This window comes from Dermochelys coriacea, chromosome 20 (genome assembly GCF_009764565.3).
Source record: "Dermochelys coriacea isolate rDerCor1 chromosome 20, rDerCor1.pri.v4, whole genome shotgun sequence".
In the NCBI taxonomy this organism is placed as follows: domain Eukaryota; kingdom Metazoa; phylum Chordata; order Testudines; family Dermochelyidae; genus Dermochelys; species Dermochelys coriacea.
Window position 1 is genome coordinate 16,514,311 of NC_050087.2, and position 22,880 is coordinate 16,537,190.

The 22,880-nt window shown below is 58.6% G+C and overlaps 2 protein-coding genes and 1 long non-coding RNA gene across 6 annotated transcripts; 2 read left to right on the plus strand and 1 right to left on the minus strand.

Annotated features, from left to right (window-relative positions):
• On the plus strand, positions 1-22,560 carry LOC122458390. 2 transcript variants are annotated; one of them, XR_006278423.1, is made up of 3 exons: positions 1-848; positions 1,368-3,129; positions 21,007-22,560. It is a non-coding gene; the product is annotated as an uncharacterized LOC122458390 (long non-coding RNA). The 2 variants fall into 2 exon arrangements; XR_006278422.1 differs by lacking the exon at positions 1-848 and having other exon boundaries at positions 1,272-3,129.
• On the minus strand, positions 4,204-15,261 carry STX10 (syntaxin 10). 3 transcript variants are annotated; one of them, XM_038379246.2, is made up of 8 exons: positions 15,096-15,250; positions 14,528-14,697; positions 13,331-13,425; positions 12,706-12,768; positions 12,082-12,198; positions 11,247-11,353; positions 10,660-10,754; positions 4,204-10,186 (listed from the first exon to the last, which is right to left on the minus strand). In XM_038379246.2, the coding sequence occupies exons 1-8, from the start codon at positions 15,128-15,130 to the stop codon at positions 10,110-10,112; spliced, it is 759 nt and encodes a 252-aa protein (XP_038235174.1). In that variant the 5' UTR covers positions 15,131-15,250; the 3' UTR covers positions 4,204-10,109. The 3 variants fall into 3 exon arrangements, with proteins under 3 accessions (XP_038235174.1, XP_043362872.1, XP_043362871.1); XM_043506936.1 differs by having other exon boundaries at positions 4,607-4,746; positions 15,096-15,256; XM_043506937.1 differs by lacking the exon at positions 10,660-10,754 and having other exon boundaries at positions 15,096-15,261.
• On the plus strand, positions 19,783-22,376 carry IER2 (immediate early response 2). Its single transcript, XM_038378709.2, has one exon. It carries the CDS (start codon positions 19,952-19,954, stop codon positions 20,672-20,674), a length of 723 nt encoding a protein of 240 aa, XP_038234637.1. The 5' UTR covers positions 19,783-19,951; the 3' UTR covers positions 20,675-22,376.
• Positions 22,561-22,880: the final 320 nt, after the last annotated feature.

A 22,880-nucleotide genomic window follows, 5' to 3' on the forward strand; every position in this document is an offset into this window, starting at 1 on the left:
AGATTCCACAACCTCCCTTGGTAATTTGTTCCAGTGCTTAACAACCCTGAGAATCAGGAAGTTTTTCCTAATGTCCAACCTAAACTGCCCTTGCTGCAATTTTAGCCCGTTGCTTCTTGTCCTCAGGATCAGAACTCAGATCTTCCTACTCTGCCCATGATAGCCCCAGCCCGCTGTGTTACAGGAGAATCATGGTGGTTCATTCGCTTCGTGGTCACTTTTAATATTTCTCTTCCCCAGTCAGTTTCACTTTGAGTTCCCCTCTGGGCGGGGGAGGGAGGTGATAAGATTTAAATATTGAAACCAGACCCGCAAAAATCCTATTTTCCAGAGCGATGAAAACAGTCTAGAAAACAGAGAGCCTAGAGCAGGGGTAAAAAAGCCCTTTAAAGAAATGTGAGAGTGACTTGTTTTAGCGTGGTCTATGTTGTTTGAGAGTCCTAGAAGCCTTTGTCCAGCAAGGGGCAGGCGCCTGGTGATGGGAAATAGCTGACTTCCCCTATAGCTGCCCAGTCTCTGTCCTCTGCCAGAGGGTGTGGGTTGCTCTCTGGGGCTAGGGCAGATGTGTGACAGCTCTTGCTTTTAGCCCTGGGGTGGGTCTCCGGTTCCGTGCCCCAGGGTGTCAGCTGAGATGGCGGCCGGGCTTTGAGGGGGATCAAAGTGGGGCCTAGGTTGTTAGATAGATACAGCATCTGAGAGTTCGCTCCGCTCGGCTGTTACCTGCCCCTCGCTGATGCTTATCTGAAGCACATACCATAGTCCTTACAAAGGGGCTCTGAGGGTGGGGAGTGAGGGGCATTGGAAGAGCTCAGGGGGGAGCCCAGGGCTGGGAGAGCAGGGGGCTGTGGGTCAGGATTGAGGGGCACTGGCACGGCTGGAAGAGCAAGGGGCTGCGGATCAAGATTGAGGGGCACCAGCAGAGCTCTGTGGAGCAGGGAGGGAAGCCCAGGGCTGGAGGTCAGGATTGAGGGACACCGGCATGGCTGGGAGAGCAGGGGGCTGCGGGTCAGGATTGAGGGGCACTGGCACGGCTGGAAGAGCAAGGGGCTGCGGGTCAGGATTGAGGGGCACCGGCAGAGCTCTGTGGAGCAGGGAGGGAAGCCCAGGGCTGGAGGTCAGGATTGAGGGGCACCGGCACGGCTGGGAGAGCAGGGGGCTGCGGGTCGGGATTGAGGGGCACCGGCACAGCTGGGAGAGCAGGGGGCTGTGGGTCAGGATTGAGGGGCACCGGCATGGCTGGAAGAGCAAGGGGCTGCGGGTCAGGATTGAGGGGCACCGGCAGAGCTCTGTGGAGCAGGGAGGGAAGCCCAGGGCTGGAGGTCAGGATTGAGGGGCACCGGCACGGCTGGGAGAGCAGGGGGCTGCAGGTCAGGATTGAGGGGCACCGGCACAGGTGGGGTCGAACTTTCACAGCATCTGCCTAGCACAGGCCCCCGCTGCACTGAATTTACTTGCGAGCCGTCTTGTCTCTAGGTGGGGGACGGGGCTGTGAGTCCCGGAGTAGAGGTGGAGTCGGCCATCAGGTGGGGACAGTCAGGCCAGGGGCCACATCCTTCCCCCACGACGTTCTAGGTTGTCCCACTTTTGACCTGGAGTCCTGCATTCCGGTGGCGTAGGATTCCTGTGTGGTAATATAGTCACGCCAGTGGGGGGTGAACTTCTCCAGAGCCTTCCTACAATACTTATTTGCAGGGGCTTGGGGTCTGGGCCTCTCAAAGTGGGTCGTGGGGGGACCCTCCCTGTCTTGCAGGTGGGGAAAGGGAGGCATTGAGGTGTCTTGCCCCAGGACCCACAGGAATCCGTAGAAAAGCTGAGGATAGAACCTAGGAGTCCTGGCTCCTAGCCCCCCCTGCTCTAAGCCACTAGACCCCACTCCCCTCCCAGAGCTGGGGATAGAACCCAGGAGTCCTGGCTCCCTCTTCCCCCTACCCTTCCTTCAGCGCTAACCATTAGATCACACTCCCACTCAGAATCCAGCTCTCCTGACTTTGCCAAGTGCCTTCCCCACTGTGCCGCCCTGCCTGGCTGGCTGTTTGTAATGTTTCGTTCATTTACGCTGACTGGGACAGATTCCTTGGCCCAGGATATAAATCCTCCCCCCTGGTGAACAGGAAGTGGGGCAGGATCTGACTTAGGGACCAGAATAGCACAGCTACCAGTGGATGGTCCTGTTCTGCTAGAGCCTTTGGCTATAGAGCACTGAGGCTCTGTCACTTTCTAGCGCAGGCTGCCGGGGCTGGTACTGTGATTGGATCTGCTCTACACAGGCAGGAAGGGAGCTGTCACGTGAACGGAGCAGGGCAGTACCGGGTGGATAGGGACTGTGGCCAGTGAAAGCTGCGGATCAGCGTGCAGCCCCGTTACGTTCTCCCTCTCTGTGCCTGGTCCGCAGACAATCTGGCACAAGCTGTAGCAGCTTCTGCTTTTAGCTCCAGAGGTGTGGCCATCACACCAGGACTCCTGGGTTTTCTTCCCAGCTCTGTGACAGGGAGGTGTCCCTTCCATCTCTGTGCCTCAGTTCCCCCCCACTGAAATGGAGGGAATATTGACCCAGCCTGGTGAACAACAGGGGACGAGGGCAGTGCAAGCTGACAATGTTTGTGGTGAGGATGTGGCAGGGCACGTAGTGTGGTGAGGGTTGGGGAAAAGCAGCCAGATCTGGATGCTAGCAGGAGATCCCCTGGGATGGGGGTTGCTTCTAAGATCTCCCTGATCCCTGTTCTTGCACTAGATCACAGCAGGGATCCCTGCCATCTGGGGTGATGTCAGCCCAGGGCTTCAGGCGTGGAGGGGAGATTCGGAAGTGTGGCCTGTGTCTGTGTGGTTTGGGGACCGTCTGACTGGAGCTTGAGCTCCCAACTTTTCCCTTTGGCTCCCAGTGTCGGGGTGGCAGGTGTCAGCACCCTCGCATGTGATGAGTTGAACCAGTCTCTGCTTTGCAAAGGAGGGCTGGGGTCCTTCCCATGCCCGACCTCAGACCCTTCCCAAATAATTTCCCTTTAACCCTTTCACTCCCGCTTACCCACCCTAGCTCAGACACTGGGGCCCGTGGATTGATTTGGCCCAGCCTGAGCCAGTGCAGAGCCATGGCATGATCTTCGATCCACATGGCAAGGGTGGGCAAGAGAGGTTTGAATGCTGCTATTCCCCAGATGGGCCACCTGGTGGTGCTGTTGCTGTCCGCATCAGTATGGGGCGGGGGGAACTATCTTTTGAAGTGAACACTCCCCCCCCCATCCCTCCCCCCGGTGGGTTTTAACCTGTGTTGGTGGGAACCTAGAGATTAAAGCATCTAGGCCTGTAATGAGGAAGGGCCAGGGGGGAGGATCTGAGGGAGAAGGGAATAGTGATGGGATGGATGTGGCAGGAGCAAGGATCGTCCTGGTTCTCCTCTCTCTGGGGCCTGAGTGCCAGATCAGAATCCCACTCCCTCGGCCTAAAGGATGGCCTGGGCTTATCCTCTCGGGGGGATCAAACTGAACCCCTCATGGGAGGGGTGCCCAAGCTCTACGCTCCCTTTCTGCTCCCTTGCCTCGTCCTCCCGCTTCAGGCTTGGGGGAGACACAGAATAGCCTGGTCTGCCCCCTCTTTCCACTACCTGGGAAGCACCCTATGCAGGGTGGAATTCCCAGGCCCTGTGCACCCCATAGGCACTTTCAGATCCCTTTGTGCTGCTGGGGAATCGGACCCAAAACTTCCCAGGCATGTGGGCAGACACCGGCTGGCCTGCCAGAAAGCTTTGGGGTTGGGGGAGAAAGTAGCTCACAATAAGGAATCTGGTGGCGTTGGAACTGGTTCTGCATGGGGGCTGGTTCTGCTGGTTACTCCCCTCTCCTTCCCCTGCTTGGAAACTGGCCTTTAGATTTAATATTGTAAAAGGGAAAAGCGATTTCAGTCCCAGATTCTGGAGTTAAATGCTTACTTTCCAGGGGAGTTGGGCATGCGAATGCCTTTCAGGACCTGGGCTTTAGTTTATAACGCAGGGGGAGGGGATTCTGGAGCGGGGGGCCCAGTGGGAATGGGTTTGCCGCAGCCCCGTTTAGCTGAGCTGGGTTATGCCAGTGCAAGTCCGCCGCTGATGTTTTGGTTGTAATGGAGTGACTCCGAATTGTCCGGAGCTCAGAGGAGTGACTCCGGCTTGACACCAGAACTGAGATGGGTGTAGGTCTCACTTTCTGCAGCTTGAATTTTCTCTTTTTTTGCCCCTATCCTTCCCCACCAGCTCCAAGAGGGCTGAGATGGGCGTACACCCCTCCCCCCCACCCAGCGTGCTCCCAGCCTCATTGACACTGTAACTCGGGAGACCCAAAGATGGGGGTTGCTGTGCCTTACGCAATGTGCCGGCAGTCCCAGATGCCCCTGCACGTCGGTGTACTTGACACTATCGCAGGAGCCAGGGGAGAGTCTATGCCATAGATCCCTGCCTGGGAACGAGATGTTAGCCACACACTCCTCCCCCAGGCCCCAGTGTGTTAGCCACACATCCCTTCGCCCCAAATTAACCATGCTAGAAACCTGGCAATCTGCCCCCCGCAGCACCAGGCTCAAGTGGGAAGCACCCCCCCCCGACTCCCTGCCAAAATGGGTTTTTTTTTTCCTGAGCTGGCAAATTTATTCATGATGGTTTGAGTTTTCTTTCCAATCGGGACTTCACTTTACGTATTTGAGTTGGGAGGCGGCACCTGGGTTTTTTCGCTGCTTTTGGGTTGGTTTCCCTTTTGTTGCCATCATCGTTGATTTTTGTTTTCTTTTTCAACAACAACAAAAAAGAACGAACTGAGGGGAAAAAAAAATCTCTAATTTACATTTTAAAAAGCACGAACGCCTGATTGTTCAAAGAGCGTGCCAATGCAGCATGGACACCTTCCAAGTGCTTTCAGTTCATGCAATTAGCTTCTATAATCTCAAGCGTTTCTCCCCCTGATGCCCCCGTCTCTGCCCCCCCCCATCATAACTTACTTACAAAGAGGAAAACAAAACAAAAAAACCTTAAAAAAAATTTTTTTTAATGCAACTCACTCTTTGCTCCCCGGCGCCCCCTGCTGTTGTTCTAACCCTGCCCCCGCCCCCCAATAATGCCAGTATTTGTTCTGTGTTATAAGTGCCAAGAAATTTTTGTGACTCCCTCATTCCTGTGACCTGAGAGTATCGACAATTGCACATTAACTACTGTAAAGATTTAAAAAAAAAAGAGGAATTCAGAAATGTTAATAAAAAATAAAAAGGTTTGTAACAAATTTGCACACCTGGTTGGTTATTTTCTATCCTGATTTCACGTGCACATCCCAGGCATTTGCCAACAGCTGGAGCTTGGTGTTTAAGGCACCTGAGATAGCTGGGTTTAGTTGCTTGGCCAAGTCATTGCCAATTCTGTGCCTAAGTTTCCCCATCAAAAATAGGGGATCGTTCTGCTCCCTTTACCTATTTAGGGTCAGAAGGGCTCTCTGTGACCAGAAGACTTCCCTGAAATTAATTCCTCTTTGAACTATGAGACAATCTTTTAAGGAAACATCTGATCTTGATTTACAAATTGCCAGTGGTGGAGACTCAACCAGGACCCCAGGTAAGTTGCTTCAGTGTTTAAATGCCCTCCCGGTTAAAACCTTCACACCACATTTCCAGTCTGCACTGGGCTAGCTTCAACTTCCAGCCTTTGGCTCATGTTGACCCTTGGGCTGCTAGACTGATCAGTCCTCTGTTATCCAAGAGTTGTTCCCCATGTAGGTACTTACAGTCCAGGATTGAGTCATATGTCCTGGGCTGGCCGGCCCCTTTAAGGGGAGGCAGGGCCTGATGCGTCCCTGAAGAGCTGCTCCCAAGGGAGGGACCCCATCTGGGCAGGTCATTGACCAACAAGCACTTAGCCCTGCTAAAAGACCTGTTGGTGGCGGGGTCAAGCCTTATGCGCACACTCCTGTCCACCTCGCCAAGCCAGCAGGGAAACAGCCAGCGCAGAAAGGGAGCCCCGGACAAGGAGCCAGCCTGAAGTGCAGGGCCAGCATGAAGAATAACCCACCGTCAGGAGCGCAAGTTTCTTGTGCACCATCCCGCAGCCCAGCACCTGGAGCAGGGTTCTCCTGCTGGGGGGCCACTCGTCGGCAGTAACCCCAGGGCTGGACTTGAGGGACTCCTGGGGGTTCTTTGTACTCTTCAAAAGGAGTGAAGCGATGAGACCCCCCGCCAAGGGGGCACCTTGTTCTCAGTTCCCAGGTCTGAGTGAAGCCGAAGTCCAGAGGCAGCACAGCCAAGCCACGTGATGCCACCAGGGTGCGATGAGGCTATCACATCATCCCTAACTTTCTGGGTAAGCGGAACAGCTGGAGTGCCCAGCAGGTTTTCCAAAGCTTGAATCCGCTCCGTGGCATGTGTCTGCCCCCCTCACTCGTTGAGCCCCAGCCTCCTGGCTGTGCGGCCACCAGGCCTGGGCACAGGATTCCAGCAAGGGGCATGCCCGTGCTCCCTGCAGCCAGCCCACTGCCCCTGGAGGCCAGCCCTCTGTCCCCACTTGGGGGCTAGCTTGGCTAGTTAGCACATCAGGGCAGCCAGCTGCCTCCCGTGTTTGTGCAGAGCAGGCCAGGATGGGTCCCAGGGCACTGAAAACCATGATAGTAAAGCACAGCGGTGCCGAGCTGGTGCACAGTCTATGCCAAGCCCCTGGCTGTAACGGAGTGACTCCAGATTGACAGTAGGCGTGGAGAGCCAGGCGACCCTCTGTCTGCGCCTGGCGGGACATGGGTCCTGATCTCAGCTAGGGGGGTGTGTGGGCAGCGCCTTGCGGGACGAGGGCCCTGATCTCAGCTAGGGGGGTGTGGGGGCAGCGCCTGGCAAGACGAGACACCCTCTCTTCCCCCCCACTCAGCTGGAGCCTCTAGCAGATTACAGATCATTTCAGGGAGACTCATCAACTCTGGTTCAGGCCGTGACATCCCCCTGTTACCCAATTTCCATTGGAATTTTAAAATACTGTAAAACGTGATACAGAGAGCGGTGATGAGAGAATATAAAAACCCCATTATTAAAGATTTCTTTAGCTTCTCAGATACCCCAGGAAAAGCAGCACATGGCTTTGGGGCAGGTGTGGGGGCTCATTTCCCACGTGGTAGCAGGCACCATCCAACTGTAATAGTCCTCACGCAGGGTCTGGTTGGGGAGAGTGACCTAGTGGTCACAGCCACAACCTCTGACTACCAAGGGGGGTGTGGGGAGGGGCACCCGGGCCTTCTCGCTCCACGGGGCTCCCACCCAGGCCCATGTGGGCTACCAGCAGTCTGGCAAACAAGGTTGGCCTCTTCCTCTTGTCCCCCACCAACAAAGTCAGCTTAGTCCAAGGATTTCTCCGGGTGGGGAAATCCAAACCACCCTAAGGAAGGAGGGGTGGTTACCAATGTCCAAGGACCACAGCATACTTCCCTCTCTGGTGTGGGTCCAGCCTTCCCTCTCTGGTGTGGGTCCCCTTGGGGCAGCTGTGTCAGGGCCTCGAGGCTTCCCTTTGCACTGCCCCCCCAAACAAGCTCATTCCCGGCCTTTTAATTCCCTCCGTAGATGGAACATTTGCTGCAAGAGTAGTGAGGCGGGGCCCAAAATAATCCCTTAACCCCATGTTGCCCAGTAGGGGGTTCATACACCCCATCACAGCACAGGCAGGGCGCCTTGCAGGGGTGTCCGTGCATCACCCCCTGCCCCTCTGAAGCAGTGCAGTGGCTGTACACACAGCCGCCTCTGGCTACAGATAGAAACTCTTGGGAGAGGCCCACTGCAGCTCCCTTTGCACCCTGCAGGGGGTGACAGAGCAGAGGGAGCCCCTGCTGGGGCGCTCCCATGAGCTTATTCATTATTACGTTACCAAGCAGCACCCCGCCCTGTCCCCCCAGGTGTAGCACCATGAGAAGTTGACCCCCTGTGGCTTAAAGGCACCCCCCGCCCCCAGCTGCCAACAGTCACCCAAACTCATCCAGCCTTTATAACGGGGGGAGGAGGGGCAGGCCTCGTTAGCAGCTGTCTCCATTCATTCAGCCGCTCCAATGCCATTCGCAGCCCCATTCCTGCCTGCGGAGAAGAGAGTGGCTGGGCGGGGGGGGGGAAATGTGTTGTTTCCCCAGGAGAGACCCAGAACCTTGCAGGTTACCACAATTACAAGCGCTGGACGCTGGGCCCGTGTCCAGCTACGCCTCGTGCCTGGGATCTGCCCCCAGATCTCTTCTTCTTATGCCCTCCCATCCCCACAGGAGCCAGATCCGCTGCCTCTGAGGGACAAAACCCAGCCCCGGTGACTTTGTGTTCGCAACAAGGCCCCCGCAGCGCCCAGAGGCGCCGTCGCGTTCTGTGCCGGCTCTGCCTGCGGGCTTGCTGCATGCTCAGGGCTGGGCCCGTTTCTAGGCAGCGCTTGGGAAGGCCGGGGGCCAGATTCTCAGCTGGCATAACGGCCAAGGAGCCACTTGGATTAACACCCTCTGCGGAGCCCCGCCACTGATGTTAGACACACAACCGGGACAGTTACAGCCTCAGCAGGTGTAAATCAGTGCAGTCCCATTGATCCCGATGGGACAACGCCACTTTACAGCAGCTGGGGATCTGGCCCCACTGACCCCAGTGGAGTGATGGATGATTCACAGATGCTGGGGAGCTGGGCCCCCACGCTAAGCTGGTCTTAAAAGTCACTTCTCAGAGCACTGCAAAGTTCCCCAGTGACGGAGCACTAAACGTTGCCAAGGCCAGCCCCATCTCAGCGCACGGAGCCACTGACAAAAACCAGGCCCCTTTAAAGGGACAAAAAACTGGGCTCAGGTCCTCAGTTTTGCTGCTTTATTGTGCATTTGTTTAAAGGTTTTTTTAAAAAAAAATTTTTTTTTTTTTTTACATTAGAAATTCAGGTTCCAGCTAGGCCGTGAGACTCTAGGATCCTGTCACACGGGAGCTGTAGTTGGAGGTCCTTTACGCCTCTACTTCCTCCGACAGGTCCTGCTCCCTTGCTGGACTACATCTCCCATAATGCATTGTGCTCGCTCCCTATAGCCCAGTCACTGGGCAGTAGCTGGGAGTCACTCCCACCCCTGTTTTCCTCTGTGGGCCAAGCTCCCTGCCCAGACTACATCTCCCATCATGCACTGCAGTCTCTCCTAGCTGCTCAGCTGCCAGAGTGCATCATGGGAATTGTAGAAACGAGTGTCTCATACTCCTGGTTCCCCCATGGGCCCTGCTCCCTGGCCAGACTACATCTCCCAGTATGCACTGCAGTCTCTCCCCCGTGGCAGAGGCACCAGCAGGGTCCGTCCTGGTTATGTTTGTACAGCACCAAGCACCATGGGGGCCTCACGGCCCTACCATAATACAAATAATTAACAACAACAGCAGTCAGGTTTCTTCCTCCCCACTAAGGCAGCAAAAATCCAGCAACAAGACCCCCAGTTTCTTTAACTGAAAACCCTTCGCATGAGAACCCGCCCGAGGAATTATTTCGTCTTTTCGTACAAAAAATGAATGACGGCCCCACCAGGGAGGGGAGAGGAGTGAGCACACGCCTGGCAAAGCGCAGCTGGGCTTTAAGGTGGGGGAGCCCTAAACCCATGCAGCAGGGGAGGTTGTTAACCGCTGAGTCTGCATCTCATGCTCGTAGGAATTGTTCTACCTGCAACAGGCTGCAGAGAGCTGGTGTGATTAGTCAGCGTCCCCTGGTGGCACAGGCTGTGCTGCCCCATCCCATCCTGGAACATGGGATGGGCAAGCTGCTTCTCCTCCCAGCTCCTAGCTTTGCAGATGGGGGGTAGAGGTACCAATTAACTGGCTTCCCCTCCCTCCCAAATCTGGGGAGAGATCAGAAGCGCCCTCCCATTCCAGCACGTTGCTACTGCCCCTACAGGCTGAGGATGCCCCCGCTGTGGAAGCAAAGGCTGGGGGGGACCTGAACCAGATTTCCAGCAGGAATCTCCCCTGGTACCTGGAGGTGCCGTTTCTTTCTCCACAGGTGCCAGCCCCAAGGGTCAGAGAAAGGCACCGGGTGGGCAGCTCCCAGGCTGCTTGCCAAGCAAGGATGGAGGCATGTGCATGGAGGGGGGGGTGGTCAGGAGAGTGCTGCCTCCCGCCCCCCCCCCCCCGCAGTCCTGGCCAGTCGATTACAGAGCGAAGAAGAGGATAAGCACCACGATGAGGAGAACGAGCAGAATGCCAATCGCACACCACTGGCGCCGGTCTGGGGAGGAGGAAGCACAGGGGGAGATGCAGCGAGTGGGGGGTGGAGTGGCAGGGGCGATTCTGAGATGGAGGGGGTTTGGCTTAAGCACCAACACTAGGGACCTCTAGGCTGCCTGGGGTATATTAAAGAAATCTCCCTCCCACCTGCACACACATCCCAGGAGTAGAGATCACTACCCCCCCCTCCCGTTTTACAGAAGGGAAACTGAGGCGGGGAAGGGACTTGCCCCAAAAGTCACACAGGGCCATGAATAGAACCCAGGAGTCCTGACTCTCTGTTCCTCTTGACTCTAAACACTAGACTCCACTTCCCTCTCAAAGCCAGAGATAGAAGCCAGGAGTCCTGACTCCCAGCCCCTCCCTGATCTAACCACTGAACCCCACTCCCTTCCCAGAGACAGGAAGGGGACTCAGGTTCTGAAGTCTCCTAGATGCTTTGAAAAATCTGCCCCTGCCCAATGCCTTCCTCACCGCTGGTCATGTGGGACACCTTGGCCATCTTCTTCAGCACGCCATCCATGCGGGACTGGGTGCTGTCCATCTCCTGGGCAAACTCCTCCAGCATCCTGCCAAGCCAGGGTCAAGCGGTCATCTCGGGGTGCAGCACCCACCCAGAGAGGGGGCTATGGTCAAGCAGGGAGAGGCATGGAAACACCCGCCCTGCCACCTCCCCCCCCCACATATGCCTAGCTCCTGGTGTCAGGGGATCCAGTCACTGCTGCTTTCAGTCCCCTGCCAAGGTGTCAGGAGGGGGCTTGTCCCATTCCCTCCCTCCACCCCCCCATGTTGGTGGGGCTTCTCCTCTGAGAACCTGTCATCCCTCTAAGAACTGGGCTGAGACCCGCCAAACTCACCTCACACATGGGGCCAGATAGGAAGGATTTTCAGATCTGAGGCTGGTGCCCCCTAGTGGGGAAAAGCCTCCTGTCCCACCCCCCCCCAGCCAGCCAATCTCCTGCCCTGGGGCCAGATCAGAGCTGGTGCCCCCTAGTGGGGAAAGGCCTCATGTCCCATTCCCAGGCCTGAGAGCAGGTCTCCCCACGCCGCACCCCACTCACAAGCTCTGCTCCTCCAGCTCATCCCCAACCTGGCCCGACATGTGCTTCAAGACTCGGATGCTGCCTGACACCAGCTCCAGCTGCTCATCCTGCTGGTCTATGATCAGCTGCCGGGGAAGGGAGGTAGGAAAAGCCAGTGGGTCATTGCGGGGGGGATGTGTGACAGGGTCCCGTTATGGGGGGATTGGATCAGAACCAGAACGGTGATGGGAGAAGGGAACTGGGATGGCGGGATGGAGGATTTGCTGCCCCCACCCCCTCAAAGTTTGCAACCTCCAGCCTGCTGGGTTAATCCCCAGGCTGTGGAACTCCCTGCTGCAAGGGGTTCAACATGCAGGGCCTGGGGGTGGTAGCTTGGGTAATTTTAGGTCCAGCTCTCAGATGGGGTGGATGGATGTCAGGCCCCGGCCCCAGGCCCCCGGAGCTAATCACTACAGGGGCTGGAAGGGAGGAATCCTCCTCTGGAGCAGCCGGTGCCAGCCATTGATGGAGACGGGAGATGGGCCCGGGTCTGATCCAGAGGACAGGGATCTGGGGCGGGGGAGAAATACAGACCTAGATGGGCCCATGGGTCTGACATGTAGCCAGGTCATGCTTCTAATCCCTCTGGTTTAAATCCAGATCGTCCCCCCCACACCCCAGCTTTAGGGGAGTGACATCAGTTTCACTCTGATTTAAAGCAAGAGCAGAACATCTGACCCTGGGTTCCATCCCCAGGTCACAGGGGGGAGACACCGTGTTCCTCCTAATCTTCATGACTAGGGACGCAGCAGGGCGTATCTCTGTCCCCTCTTGGCCCCCCAGCCCCAGCCTGTGGCCTCAGAAGGCTCCCCACCTGCTGATGCAGTTGCTGCTCCTCAATATAGCGGGAATTGGCTGACACCAGCTCCGCACGCAGCGGGCCGTATTGCTCCAGGGGGGGCTTCTGGCTGGCCCCACCACCAATCAGCATCTGCAGGGAGAGAGCAGAGCCCTGATCGGGGACCCATCCAGGCAACTCACGGCTGGGGGTAGCAAGTAACTCGGGATGAGGGGGGAGATGGGGACTGGCTGGCTCAGGGGGGTGGGGAATGGGGGACAGGGCCCTTCCCTTCTAGGGGGCACTGGCTCCGATCTGGAGGATAGCAACGCAAACTCCACGCTATTGGCCTCCTCCCCCTGCTGTCAGCCCGTCCCCTACACAGCAAGACCCTCATTACCAGAGGAGTGGGGGCCAAACAAACCACAGGGTTTGGGCAGCTTGTCCCTGGATGGAGGATCCCAGCCACCAGGGGCTGCCACTCCAGCCTCACCCATCAGCGGCTGCGGGACAGAGAGGACAGCGTACCAGGGCATGGGATGGGCTATAGGCCTTTCTATGGGACCCGTCCCTGCAGCGGCCTGGGCGGTGCTGTGGGCTTGTGCTCCCCCCCCCCCCCAGGAGCTCCTATTGCTGCTCAGGGAGGACAGGACCAGGTACCTCTCTGTTTTTCCGCTCAGTGACGGCCAGGGCTGATGGGCTGGATACGTGATCCCGCATCTCCTGCGATGGAGGAAAGGGAAGGGGTTAAAAACGAGATTGATCTGGAAGCAGAGGGCTTTGTTGAGGGGGGAGAGGGGAGCCTTGGGAGAGCAGCAGCCCGGGGCACTTCCATGGGGGTTCCCCTCCCCGTCAGCTTCACAGACAGAAATGCGGGCATGGGGAAGGGAAGGGACCTCCTCACAGCCAGCAAGACCAGGAACAGAACCCAGGTGTCCTGGACTTCCCCTGCCTTGACCACTGGACCCCACTCCCCTCCCAGAGCTGGGGATAGAACCCAGGAGTCCTGGCTCTCAGCCCCTTGCTCTGTCCAGTACACACACACACACAGTTTCAAAACAACCTGCTAGAAACCATGATCCCTGACTCAGTTTCTCCTCCTCCCTGATCTATTGGGGTCCCTCTACTGCATTAGCTGTTGTGCCCCACTAGAGGGCAGCAGAACCCCACACACTCAGAGGATGTCTAAGTTCCCATAATCCTCCAGTAGGGGGCGGCGCGGTGCCTTAGACAGAGACACACACAGGACCCCGGGTCGTGGTGCATTGGGGCAGGGGTTCCCCACCTTGACAGAGTCCCGCATCTGTTTCACGAAGGCCCGTCTCTCCGTCAGCTCGCTGGCTTCGATCCTGAACTTGCGAGGGTTTGAGTCCACGATGCGTGCGCCAGAGCTAAGGACCAAGCGCGTGGGGCACAGACAGAGTCCAGGGGTGGGAGTGGGGAGCAGAGGAGGGGAGAGCGTGGGTGGGGTGGAAGAGGCCCCAACCAGCCCATAGACCTCAAACACCTTTCTGGATTGCCCTTCATTCCCATGGACTCTCCCAGCAGGGGGTGCTGTGGGGAGCGGGGCAGAGACCTGGCATGGGGGGGGATCCCGGCTACTCCCAGCAGGGGGTGCTGTAGGGAGCGGGGCAGAGACCTGGCATGGGGGGGGCCTCCCAGCTACTCCCAGCAGGGGGTGCTGTGGGGAGCGGGGCAGAGACCTGGCATGGGGGGGGCTCCCGGCTACTCCCAGCAGGGGGTGCTGTGGGGAGCGGGGCAGAGACCTGGCATGGGGGGGGTGATCCCGGCTACTCCCAGCAGGGGGCGCTGTGGGGAATGGGGCAGAGACCTGGCACAGGGGGGGAGCTCCCGGCTACTCCCAGCAGGGGGCGCTGTGGGGAGCGGGGCAGAGACCTGGCACGGGGGGGCTCCCAATTACTCCCAGCAGGGGGCGCTGTGGGGGCTCCCAGCTACTCCCAGCAGGGGGCGCTGTGGGGAGCGGGGCAGAGACCTGGCACGGGGGGGGCTCCCAATTACTCCCAGCAGGGGGCGCTGTGGGGAGCGGGGCAGAGACCTGGCACGGGGGGGGCCTCCCGGCTACTCCCAGCAGGGGGCGCTGTGGGGAGCGGGGCAGAGACCTGGCACGGGGGGGCTCCCAGCTACTCCCAGCAGGGGGCGCTGTGGGGAGCGGGGCAGAGACCTGGCACGGGGGGGCTCCCAGCTACTCCCAGCAGGGGGCGCTGTGGGGAGCGGGGCAGAGACCTGGCACGGGGGGGGCTCCCAATTACTCCCAGCAGGGGGCGCTGTGGGGAGCGGGGCAGAGACCTGGCACGGGGGGGGCCTCCCGGCTACTCCCAGCAGGGGGCGCTGTGGGGAGCGGGGCAGAGACCTGGCACGGGGGGGGGGCTCCCGGCTACTCCCAGCAGGGGGCGCTGTGGGGAGCGGGGCAGAGCCCTGGCGGGGGGGCTCCCCCAGGGGAACCCGGGCCCCAGAAGGATATGGATGGTCTCCTCCAGATCCTCCAGGTCCCACTCGATGCTGCGCAGGCTGTTGTGCAGCTCGTTCGTGGTCCAGTCGAACTCCTCCGCGCTGACCACACGAGTCTCCTGCAGCAGCTCGCACCAGCGCCCGTAGAGCCCCCGGGCCGTGTTCACCGCCTTCTGCACCTCCCTGGGGGGCGGGGGGGGGTTGGCAAAGCGAAAGGGGGGGTGAGGGGTTAGTGAGGAGCAGGGAGGGGACCCCCAGGGAGACGGCACAGCGCTGCCGAACCCTGTCTGGCTTCTCTTCCGCCTCCCCACCCCAGAGGTGGCTGCATCTCAGCACCCCGCAAGGAAATCCGGTTTAAACAGCCGTCGCCCCCCCCCGAGGAGGATGGGAAGGGATCTCTCCCGCAGCACGGGGGATGGGAGGGGGGTCTCGGCGGGGGCTCTTCCTCCAAGCGGGGGAAGGGAAGGGGGCTGGAGGGGGGGTTTCCCCGCGGGGCTCTCTGCACGGGGTCCCATCGGTGCTATTTTCAGCCCCATTTTAAGGGGGGGGCCGAGATTCTGCGCGGGCCGCGGCCGGCTCACCTCCGCACGGCGGAGAACGGGTCCTCCAGGGCCATGCTGCTGCCCCGGCCCCCGGCTCCGCTGCCTGCCGCCGCCGCTCCCCGCCATGTGACCGGCGCTGGCCAGGCCCCGCCGAGGCTCCGGCCGCCGCCTTTGCTGAGGGCGGGGCGGATCCAGCCGGGCGGGAGGCAGCTGCAGGGGGGGGCGAGGCTCCCCCCATTCACAACCGTCCATGGAGGAAAGAGGCGGGCGGGGGAGGGGCCAGGCTGAGCTGACCCCGAATTCCCGCCACGGACCTGCTGGAACCCAACCCCCAACCCAGGCGTCCGGATTCTCCCATCCCCCACTCGGAAGCTGGGATTAGAACCCAGGAGTCCTGACTTCAGCCCCAACCCCGCTGCTAGACTCTGTTCCTAGCCCCTCCCCCCGCTAGGACTAGAACCCAGGAGTCCTGACTCTGAGCCCGCCCCACTTCTAACTTCTAGACTCCGCTCCCAGCTCCTCTGCCCCCCAACTAGAACCCAGCCCCCCAGCCCTGAGACTCCACTCCCAGCTCCTCTGCCCCACAACTAGAACCTAGCCCCCCCAGCCCCTAGACTCCACTCCCAGCTCCTCTGCCCCCCAACTAGAACTAGAACCCAGCCCCTAGACTCCACTCCCAGCTCCTCTGCCCCCAACTAGAACTAGAACCCAGCCCCTAGACTCCACTCCCAGCTCCTCTGCCCCCCAACTAGAACCCAGCCCCTAGACTCCACTCCTAGCTCCTCTGCCCCCCAACTAGAACCCAGCCCCTAGACTCCACTCCTAGCTCCTCTGCCCCCCAACTAGAACTAGAACCCAGCCCCTAGACTCCACTCCCAGCTCCTCTGCCCCCCAACTAGAACTAGAACCCAGCCCCTAGACTCCACTCCCAGCTCCTCTGCCCCCCAACTAGAACCCAGCCCCCCAGCCCCTAGACTCAACTCCCAGCTCCTTTGCCCCCCAACTAGAACTAGAACCCAGCCCCTCGACACCACTCCCAGCTCCTCTGCCCCCCAACTAGAACCCAGCCCCTAGACTCCACTCCCAGCTCCTCTGCCCCCCAACTAGAACCCAGCCCCTAGACTCCACTCCCAGCTCCTCTGTCCCCCAACTAGAACTAGATCCCAGCCCCTAGACTCCACTCCCAGCTCCTCTGCCCCCCAACTAGAACCCAGCCCCTAGACTCCACTCCCAGCTCCTCTGCCCCCCAACTAGAACCCAGCCCCCCCCCCGCAGCCCCTAGACTCCACTTCCAGCTCCTCCTCCTCATGGTTATTTCATTCCAGTAGGACTAGTCCCTGCTGTGGGGTTACTGGTTGTCCCCTTCCTGCCCCAGGGGATTTCTCATGACTCTTGGTAGCTGATTCCATGGGCCCCTGGCCCCGCGGGGGCTGCTGCTGGGAGGCCTCGTGAGGGGTGACACTGAGCACTTAAGGACAGCAGGGTGGGTGGGGTGAGCCTTTATGTGTAGCCATGGGGTGGGGGGGGCTGTGTGCATCTGACATAATAGGTGGGGTTTGTTGATGGTCAGGTTGTGGAGGATAGTGTGAGGGTGGTGTGCTACGTGTGTAGGCAGGGTGTGTGGGGGAGTTGTGTGGCATGCAGGCAGGGTGTATGTGTGTTTGAGCTATGTACAGGTAGACTGTGTCCAGTCAGATTGGGTGTGGTTGTGGTCAGATTGTGGGGTATGTGTGTGGTCAGATTGTGGGGGGGGGGAGGCGGACAGGCAGCGTGTGTGAGGTGTTTACAGGTAGGTTGTGTACAATTGGATTATGAGGGGATGTGTGTCCTCAGGTTCTATTGAGTCGAGTTGGGGGAGAGTTGGCTGATATGTGTAGAGGGAGGCTATGGGTTGGGGGGATGTAGAGGCAGATTGTGAGTAGTCAGATAGTGTGGGGGAGTTGAGTGGGTGAGAGAAGTAGGCTCTGTACAGTCAGACTGTGCTCAGATGTGTGTAGTGAGGTTGTGTCATCTAGTCGGATTGTAGGGGGGATATTGTGGATGGATGTGTTGTGTAGATGGGTTGTGGGGGGAGTTGTGTGGGTGGGGGTGACAGGAAGGTGGTGGGGGACATGGGTTGTGTCATGTAGTCATTATGGAGGGAGTTGGGGGGAAGATTCGCTGTGTGTATTCTGATTGTGGGGGGCTGTCATGTAGTTGGGCTGTGAGGGAGACAGGCAGGTGGTAGATGCAGGCGATTGGGGGTGACAGGCAGGTGGTGAGTGAGTGGGTGGGGTGGTGACAGGCAGGTAGGGTATGGCTGGGGGGAAAGTGGGGGGCGATCACAGGCAGATGGTGAGTGGGTTGGGGAGATTGGTGGGGCTGTGGCCTGTAGGGGGGCTGTGGGGGTGACAGGCAGGTGGTGGGAGGAGATTGGGGGGCTGTGGGGTGACAGGCAGGTGGGGGGGATGGAGGGAGATTGGGGGGGCACCGGGTTGGGTGCAGTCCCACGTGCTGTACGCACAGGCAGGCTGCGGGGGCGGGATCTGTCGCGCGAGCAGGTGGTTTTCCCCCCCCCCGTAGGATCCCGGAAGGACGCTCCCCATAGGCCACAACGGGGCTTTCCAGCCTCTGCCCTTATACGGAAAGAGGAAGCGAGGCGGTTGCAAACGCCGCCCCTTTTGGAACGTTGGTGCGCGCGGCGTTCGGATCCCGCCCCCTGTCGTCATGGCCCCCTAATATAGTCATGGAAACGGTAACCAGCGGGAGGCTCGGGTGACCTCAGAAGTGGGGCGGAGCCTCATCCTCCTCTTCCTTCCTCTTAAAGCGATCGCTGGGGAACAGGGGCTGGGGGGCCGGGCCTGCGGTGGGGCAGGTGGCAAAGCGTGGAGATGCGGGGGTGGGGGCTTGCCTTTAACCCCCCCCATTCGTGCGCCCCAGCACCGACCCCCCTGGCCGTGGCCGGGGCCCGCTGCATTGCATTCCCTCAACGTAGGCGGGCGGGGGAGGTGTTCCTTGCGGCCTCTTTGCAGCCCCGAGAATATGATCCTAAGGAAAAGAGGGGACAGCAGGTTGGCGTTGGAGCTCGAGCCCCCCTTGCGTCGCCCCGGGGTTTCTTTACAATGGCGCTTCTAACAATTCGGGGAAATGTTGCAGTCGCTGTAGGGGCTTAAAGCAGCTTTGCCTGGGAGGGTTTGGGTTTTCTGGAGCCAGCTTAAGTGGTGAGATTAAACTGGCTCCATCTCTCGCGCTCGCACGTTCAATTTCATGTAGGTGGCATGAAGCTGATTTTTGCATAAAATAATACTACAGAAAGATTGCATGGCCAACACCGATTTTGGGGTGGCTCGAGCGCTATACCAGTGCTAAGCATTAGTACCTTATGAGGGGAGTAGAAACAGTTTTGCAATGCAGCCGCTTGCATCCGGCACACGCATCCTAAACGAAGGGAGTAAAATTTCATTCACGACAAGTCCTGGCTCAGATTCGGGGTTTGCTATAGTACGGTTTGTTTATGGGCATGACACGGAGACGCAACGATTGCATTGTACAGGCACACATTTTGCAGTCGGCACGCAGAGGTTGCAATGACTCCAGTCCGTGGGTTGAAACAGAGTTGCAGCTAAAAACACAGAGAAAGCGATAAGAAAAGGAGTACTTGTGGCACCTTAGAGACTAACAAATTTATTAGAGCATAAGCTTTCGTGAGCTACAGCTCACTTCATCGGATGCATCCGATGAAGTGAGTTGTAGCTCACGAAAGCTTATGCTCTAATAAATTTGTTAGTCTCTAAGGTGCCACAAGTACTCCTTTTCTTTTTGCGAATACAGACTAACACGGCTGCTACTCTGAAACCAGAGAAAGCGATGTTTGCATTTGCCCTGGAGGTTGCATTCCATGCACACAAAGTGCCTTTTATCTAGCAGAGATTGCCTGCTTCTGCTGCATTGCACGCAGAGACGGATTTATTTGGCAGACTGCATTAAACGGAGATAGTGCTTTTTGCTCAGACACAGAAATACTGCTTTTGAGGGTTCCACTCACAGGCTGCATTGGCTGATTGCATTTGCACTTAACACAGCGATAGTGCTTGTGCTCCCGTTATTGCGTTGCAGACACAGCTCGATTGTGCAGCGGGCTGTATTGCACGGCGTGCAGTGGCTGCATTTATTTATCGCATTGGGCGTGCACGTGCAGCAGCCGCAGCAATCAATACATCGCGCGCACCCAGGCATGGTGCAATAGTTGCTGCGCCGCTGGCTCTGCACAGCCAGTTGGCGCTGGCGCCTCGCAGCCGACCCGGGGGCAGCGGCTGCACTGCGCGCGCAGACCAGCGCCGATCGCTCCCTTGGACGCGCATAATAAAGCACAAAGTGGCCGGGCGTCTGGCGGCTTTTGCAAAAGAGGTCGCGCGTGGCTAGACGTGGAGGGGGGGGGGGGGGGGTGTTTCTGTTGCATTGACCCCCCCCCCGCTTCAGCCGCTTTGCTGCGGCTGGCGGCTTTCTCCTCCTCCTTCCCCTCCCCCACTCCTCGGCATTTCCGCCCTTCCCTCCCCCCCAGTAGCCACTGGGGGTGGCGGCGCGTTGCACAGGCCGGATGCGGCTGACGGAGTGGGCGGGGGCGGCCTGGGCGCTGAGATCACCCGGGGTATAAAAGCAACGGAGCTGGGCGCGGCTGGGCTTAGTCCTGGCGGTGGGTTCGAGGCGTAAAAGGCTCAGCAACAAAAGGCGGCGGAGCCGGAGCAGCAGCAGCAGCAGCAGCAGGCGGCGCGGGGGTGGGAAGACCCCGGCGCAGCCCCGCCCTCTCTCCGCCCCCCCCGCTTCCACACTTTTCCGGTCGGTGCAAAGGGTGCCGGCCGCGCGCACCCGCCAGAGCCGCGCAGGAGCCCCCCGGGCCGGAGCAGCCGCCGGCCGGGATGGAGGTGCAGAAGGAAGCCCAGCGCATCATGACCCTGTCGGTGTGGAAGATGTACAACTCCCGCCTGCAGCGCGGCGGCCTCCGGCTGCACCGGAGCCTGCAGCTCTCGCTGGTCATGCGGAGCGCCCGGGAGGTCTATCTCTCCGCCAAGCTGGAGGAGGACGAGGAGGGGGGACTTGGGCCGCAGCCCTGCCTGGGGGAGGAAGGGGCCGGCCAGCCCCCACTGCCGGCCGCCGCCGCCTGCCCCGGCCCCCCGGCCCCGGAGGAGCGGGCAGCCCCCGCGGACCGTGGAATCGGCTCGGGCGCCGGCGATCCGGAGCCCATGGAGACGCAGGACAGCAGCGGGGACTTGCCCCAGGCGACCGCCGCTCTGGCGGCTTCAGCGCCCGGGGCGGGTAGGCGGCCGGCGCGGGGGGTTTCGTTGCCGCCCCCGGGCAAAGCCAGCCGGAAGCGGCGGAGCAGCAGCTTGGACAAGCCGGGGGCGGCCGAGGCCGGGCTGGTGCCCACCAAGAAGGCCCGGCTGGAGGCGGCGGAGGAGGAGGAGGGCGAGCGGCAGCCCCAGGGACAGGACGGCCCCTTCCCCAGCCTGGCCAAAGTCCTGCAGACCCGCTTCTCCGGGATGCTGCGGGGCGGCCCGCCCAAGGGCCCCGAGCCCACGCCGGGCTGCCGGCCCGGGGACGGGGTGCTCAGCATACTGGTCCGAGCCGTGGTGGCCTTTTAAATCCCCTTCCCCGCCGCTTGGGGGGGGACTCGTGGCTGGGGGACCGGCCCCGCGGCGCGCAGCGCCTCGCTCGGCTCCTGGCGGGAGCCATGGGACAGGAGGGGGGGTCGCTTTTGGGGGCGCAGCCCCCCTCTCCCTGGCGGAGGGGGGGGGGGCGGGAGAGAGGCACACGAAGGCCGGGGATGGATTGAGAGGACAGCGGAAGAAAGATCGGACTCCCCTCCCCTCCCCACGCACGTCCCTCCCCACCCTGCTGGGTCCAGGGGGGGAGGCGAGACAAAAGGACCGAGAGACGCCGCCGCTATGTGTGCCGGGGGGGCTCTGGCCCAGAGACTCGCAGACCGGGCCGAGCTTTTCCTGCCAGCTCCTCACTGACAGATGGTTTAGTTTTGTGTAGAGAAATGCTGTGCGCGGACCTGGGATCAATTGGTGCTATTCCATAACCCCAACCCTCGGGTGGCGGCGGGGGGGGGGAAAGGTTGGGGTTGTGTTTTTTTTGGTTTTTGGTAACTTGAAACTTTTTTTGGCCTGTTCTCCTCCGTGTTCTGTGTCCTTGTGATCGCAGCATGGTTGCTGGCGGGGGGGGGGAGGACAGAGAGGGGCTGCAGACCTGGCGGCCAGCTGCGAGATAAAGGGGTTTAAAAGAGAGCGGACAGTGCTGAGAAATATTCAAGAAAGGGATCTGTTGTGTCCAGAGGGAGGGAGGGCTGGGTTTCTCCAGCCCTCCTCCTAGACTTCGTTCTCCAGCACCCCCAGAGAGGGGGGGGGATGGTGGAAGATGGGTGTCCTACTTACTAGATTTCTTTCCTCAGGGGTACTTTTTAAAAAAAAAAGTGTTTTTTGTTTTTTGTTTTTTTTCCAAGAGGCCTTTTTTCCTTTAACCAACAAAAAGCTCTCAAAGCAGGATTCAGTAAGGAAACTTTACCCACTTCCAACCAGGCCTACAAGTTATGACACGCCACTCATATGACCAGTCATTGCATCACACTGGATCTAGAAAGGCAGCGGGGAATTTCCTGTTCAGACCGCCTGTAGGTTTGTGTGTGTGTGTGGAGCTGGTTTTTCAAGGTGTGGGTGGGGTATGTGTCAGCCTGACTCATTTAACCCTGTAAAGGGGAACTGAGAGGAGACTGTCTTGTGCTGCTTGCTCTTAAAAATCAAATAAAAGTTTAAAAATAATTAAAAAAAAATAACCCTACGAAAATCATAGACTCTGGAGGGATTTTATTTCCTCCTCAGTCTGGGGGTGGTGGAGGGAAGTTTCCTTTACTCAGAGTTTTGAGTTATTTGAACTAATCAGTGTAAGGTATGATTATTAAAATTCTTGATCTGAACTGCTGAAGATCGAAAGAGAAGAGCGTGTTGGAGAAGGGGAGAAATCCTGGTGACCCACCGCCACCCTGGAATTTTCAAAGGAAAATTGTCACATGTTCAAATCCCATTGTAAAACACTGACAATTGGCCATCTTTCTGTTGTCATGGCTGGTGGGTCTAAGATCCCTCCCCACGCCACTGTCTTGTTTAAAATCAGATGCCCCTTAAGTTCTCCTCGAGTCTAAGGAGAGGAGGGACAGATCAGTCTGTGTTTGTGAATGTCATGATGGCTTTATGTACATGTATGAACAAAAATCATTCTTTGGTCCCTGAGTTTGCTAGTTGCCTGCAGAGGAAACTAGCAAATGGATTAAAACAAATGGGGGGGGGGAAACCCTACACAGTTGAGACATTTCTTTTTAAATGTTACTCATGTGTCTTGAATACTTGTAATTTATATCTATAGCTCCCCCTTTTTTTATTGTCTTGGGGGGGGGAAACGCATGGACTGGGGTTTCCTCCTCTTGTGTCCTTAAGTTTTTGTGTTAAATAAAAATCATTTGTGAAACTGGCGAAGTTGTGGCGCTCTGCATTTGTCATGGAAATGGGTGGGTTTTTGTGTGCTTTGTGTAAAGGCCTGGCTAAACTTAGTGGCATGCATTTTTCTTTTTTCTTTTCTTTTGGTTTGGCCTGTTCCAGGCTGGACAGACGCAGCTGCCACTGATGTCAGGCCTTGAGCAAAAACTAGATGGGCTCCTAACCCCTCGTGGATGAGGCTGGCTGTGAATTCTGTTTATTACAGTAGGTCCCTGGTGCTGTACACAGTAGAGGATCCAGTGTGGAAGGAGGCTGATTCATTCCATTGGCCCAGCCAGTATCTACCCACTTCTCT

Excerpts from the sequence above, each read along its gene's own strand:
- STX10 (XM_043506937.1), bottom strand. The coding sequence starts at position 15,130 with ATGGCCCTGGAGGACCCGTTCTCCGCCGTGCGGAG. Across the intron at positions 12,769-13,330 it reads AGATGCGGGACTCTGTCAAG|GAGATGCGGGATCACGTATC; the intron begins GTGGGGAACCCC and ends CCTCCATCGCAG. Across the intron at positions 10,187-11,246 it reads GAGCTGGAGGAGCAGAGCTT|ACCGGCGCCAGTGGTGTGCG; the intron begins GTGAGTGGGGTG and ends CCTCCTCCCCAG.
- IER2 (XM_038378709.2), top strand. The coding sequence starts at position 19,952 with ATGGAGGTGCAGAAGGAAGCCCAGCGCATCATGACCCTGTCGGTGTGG.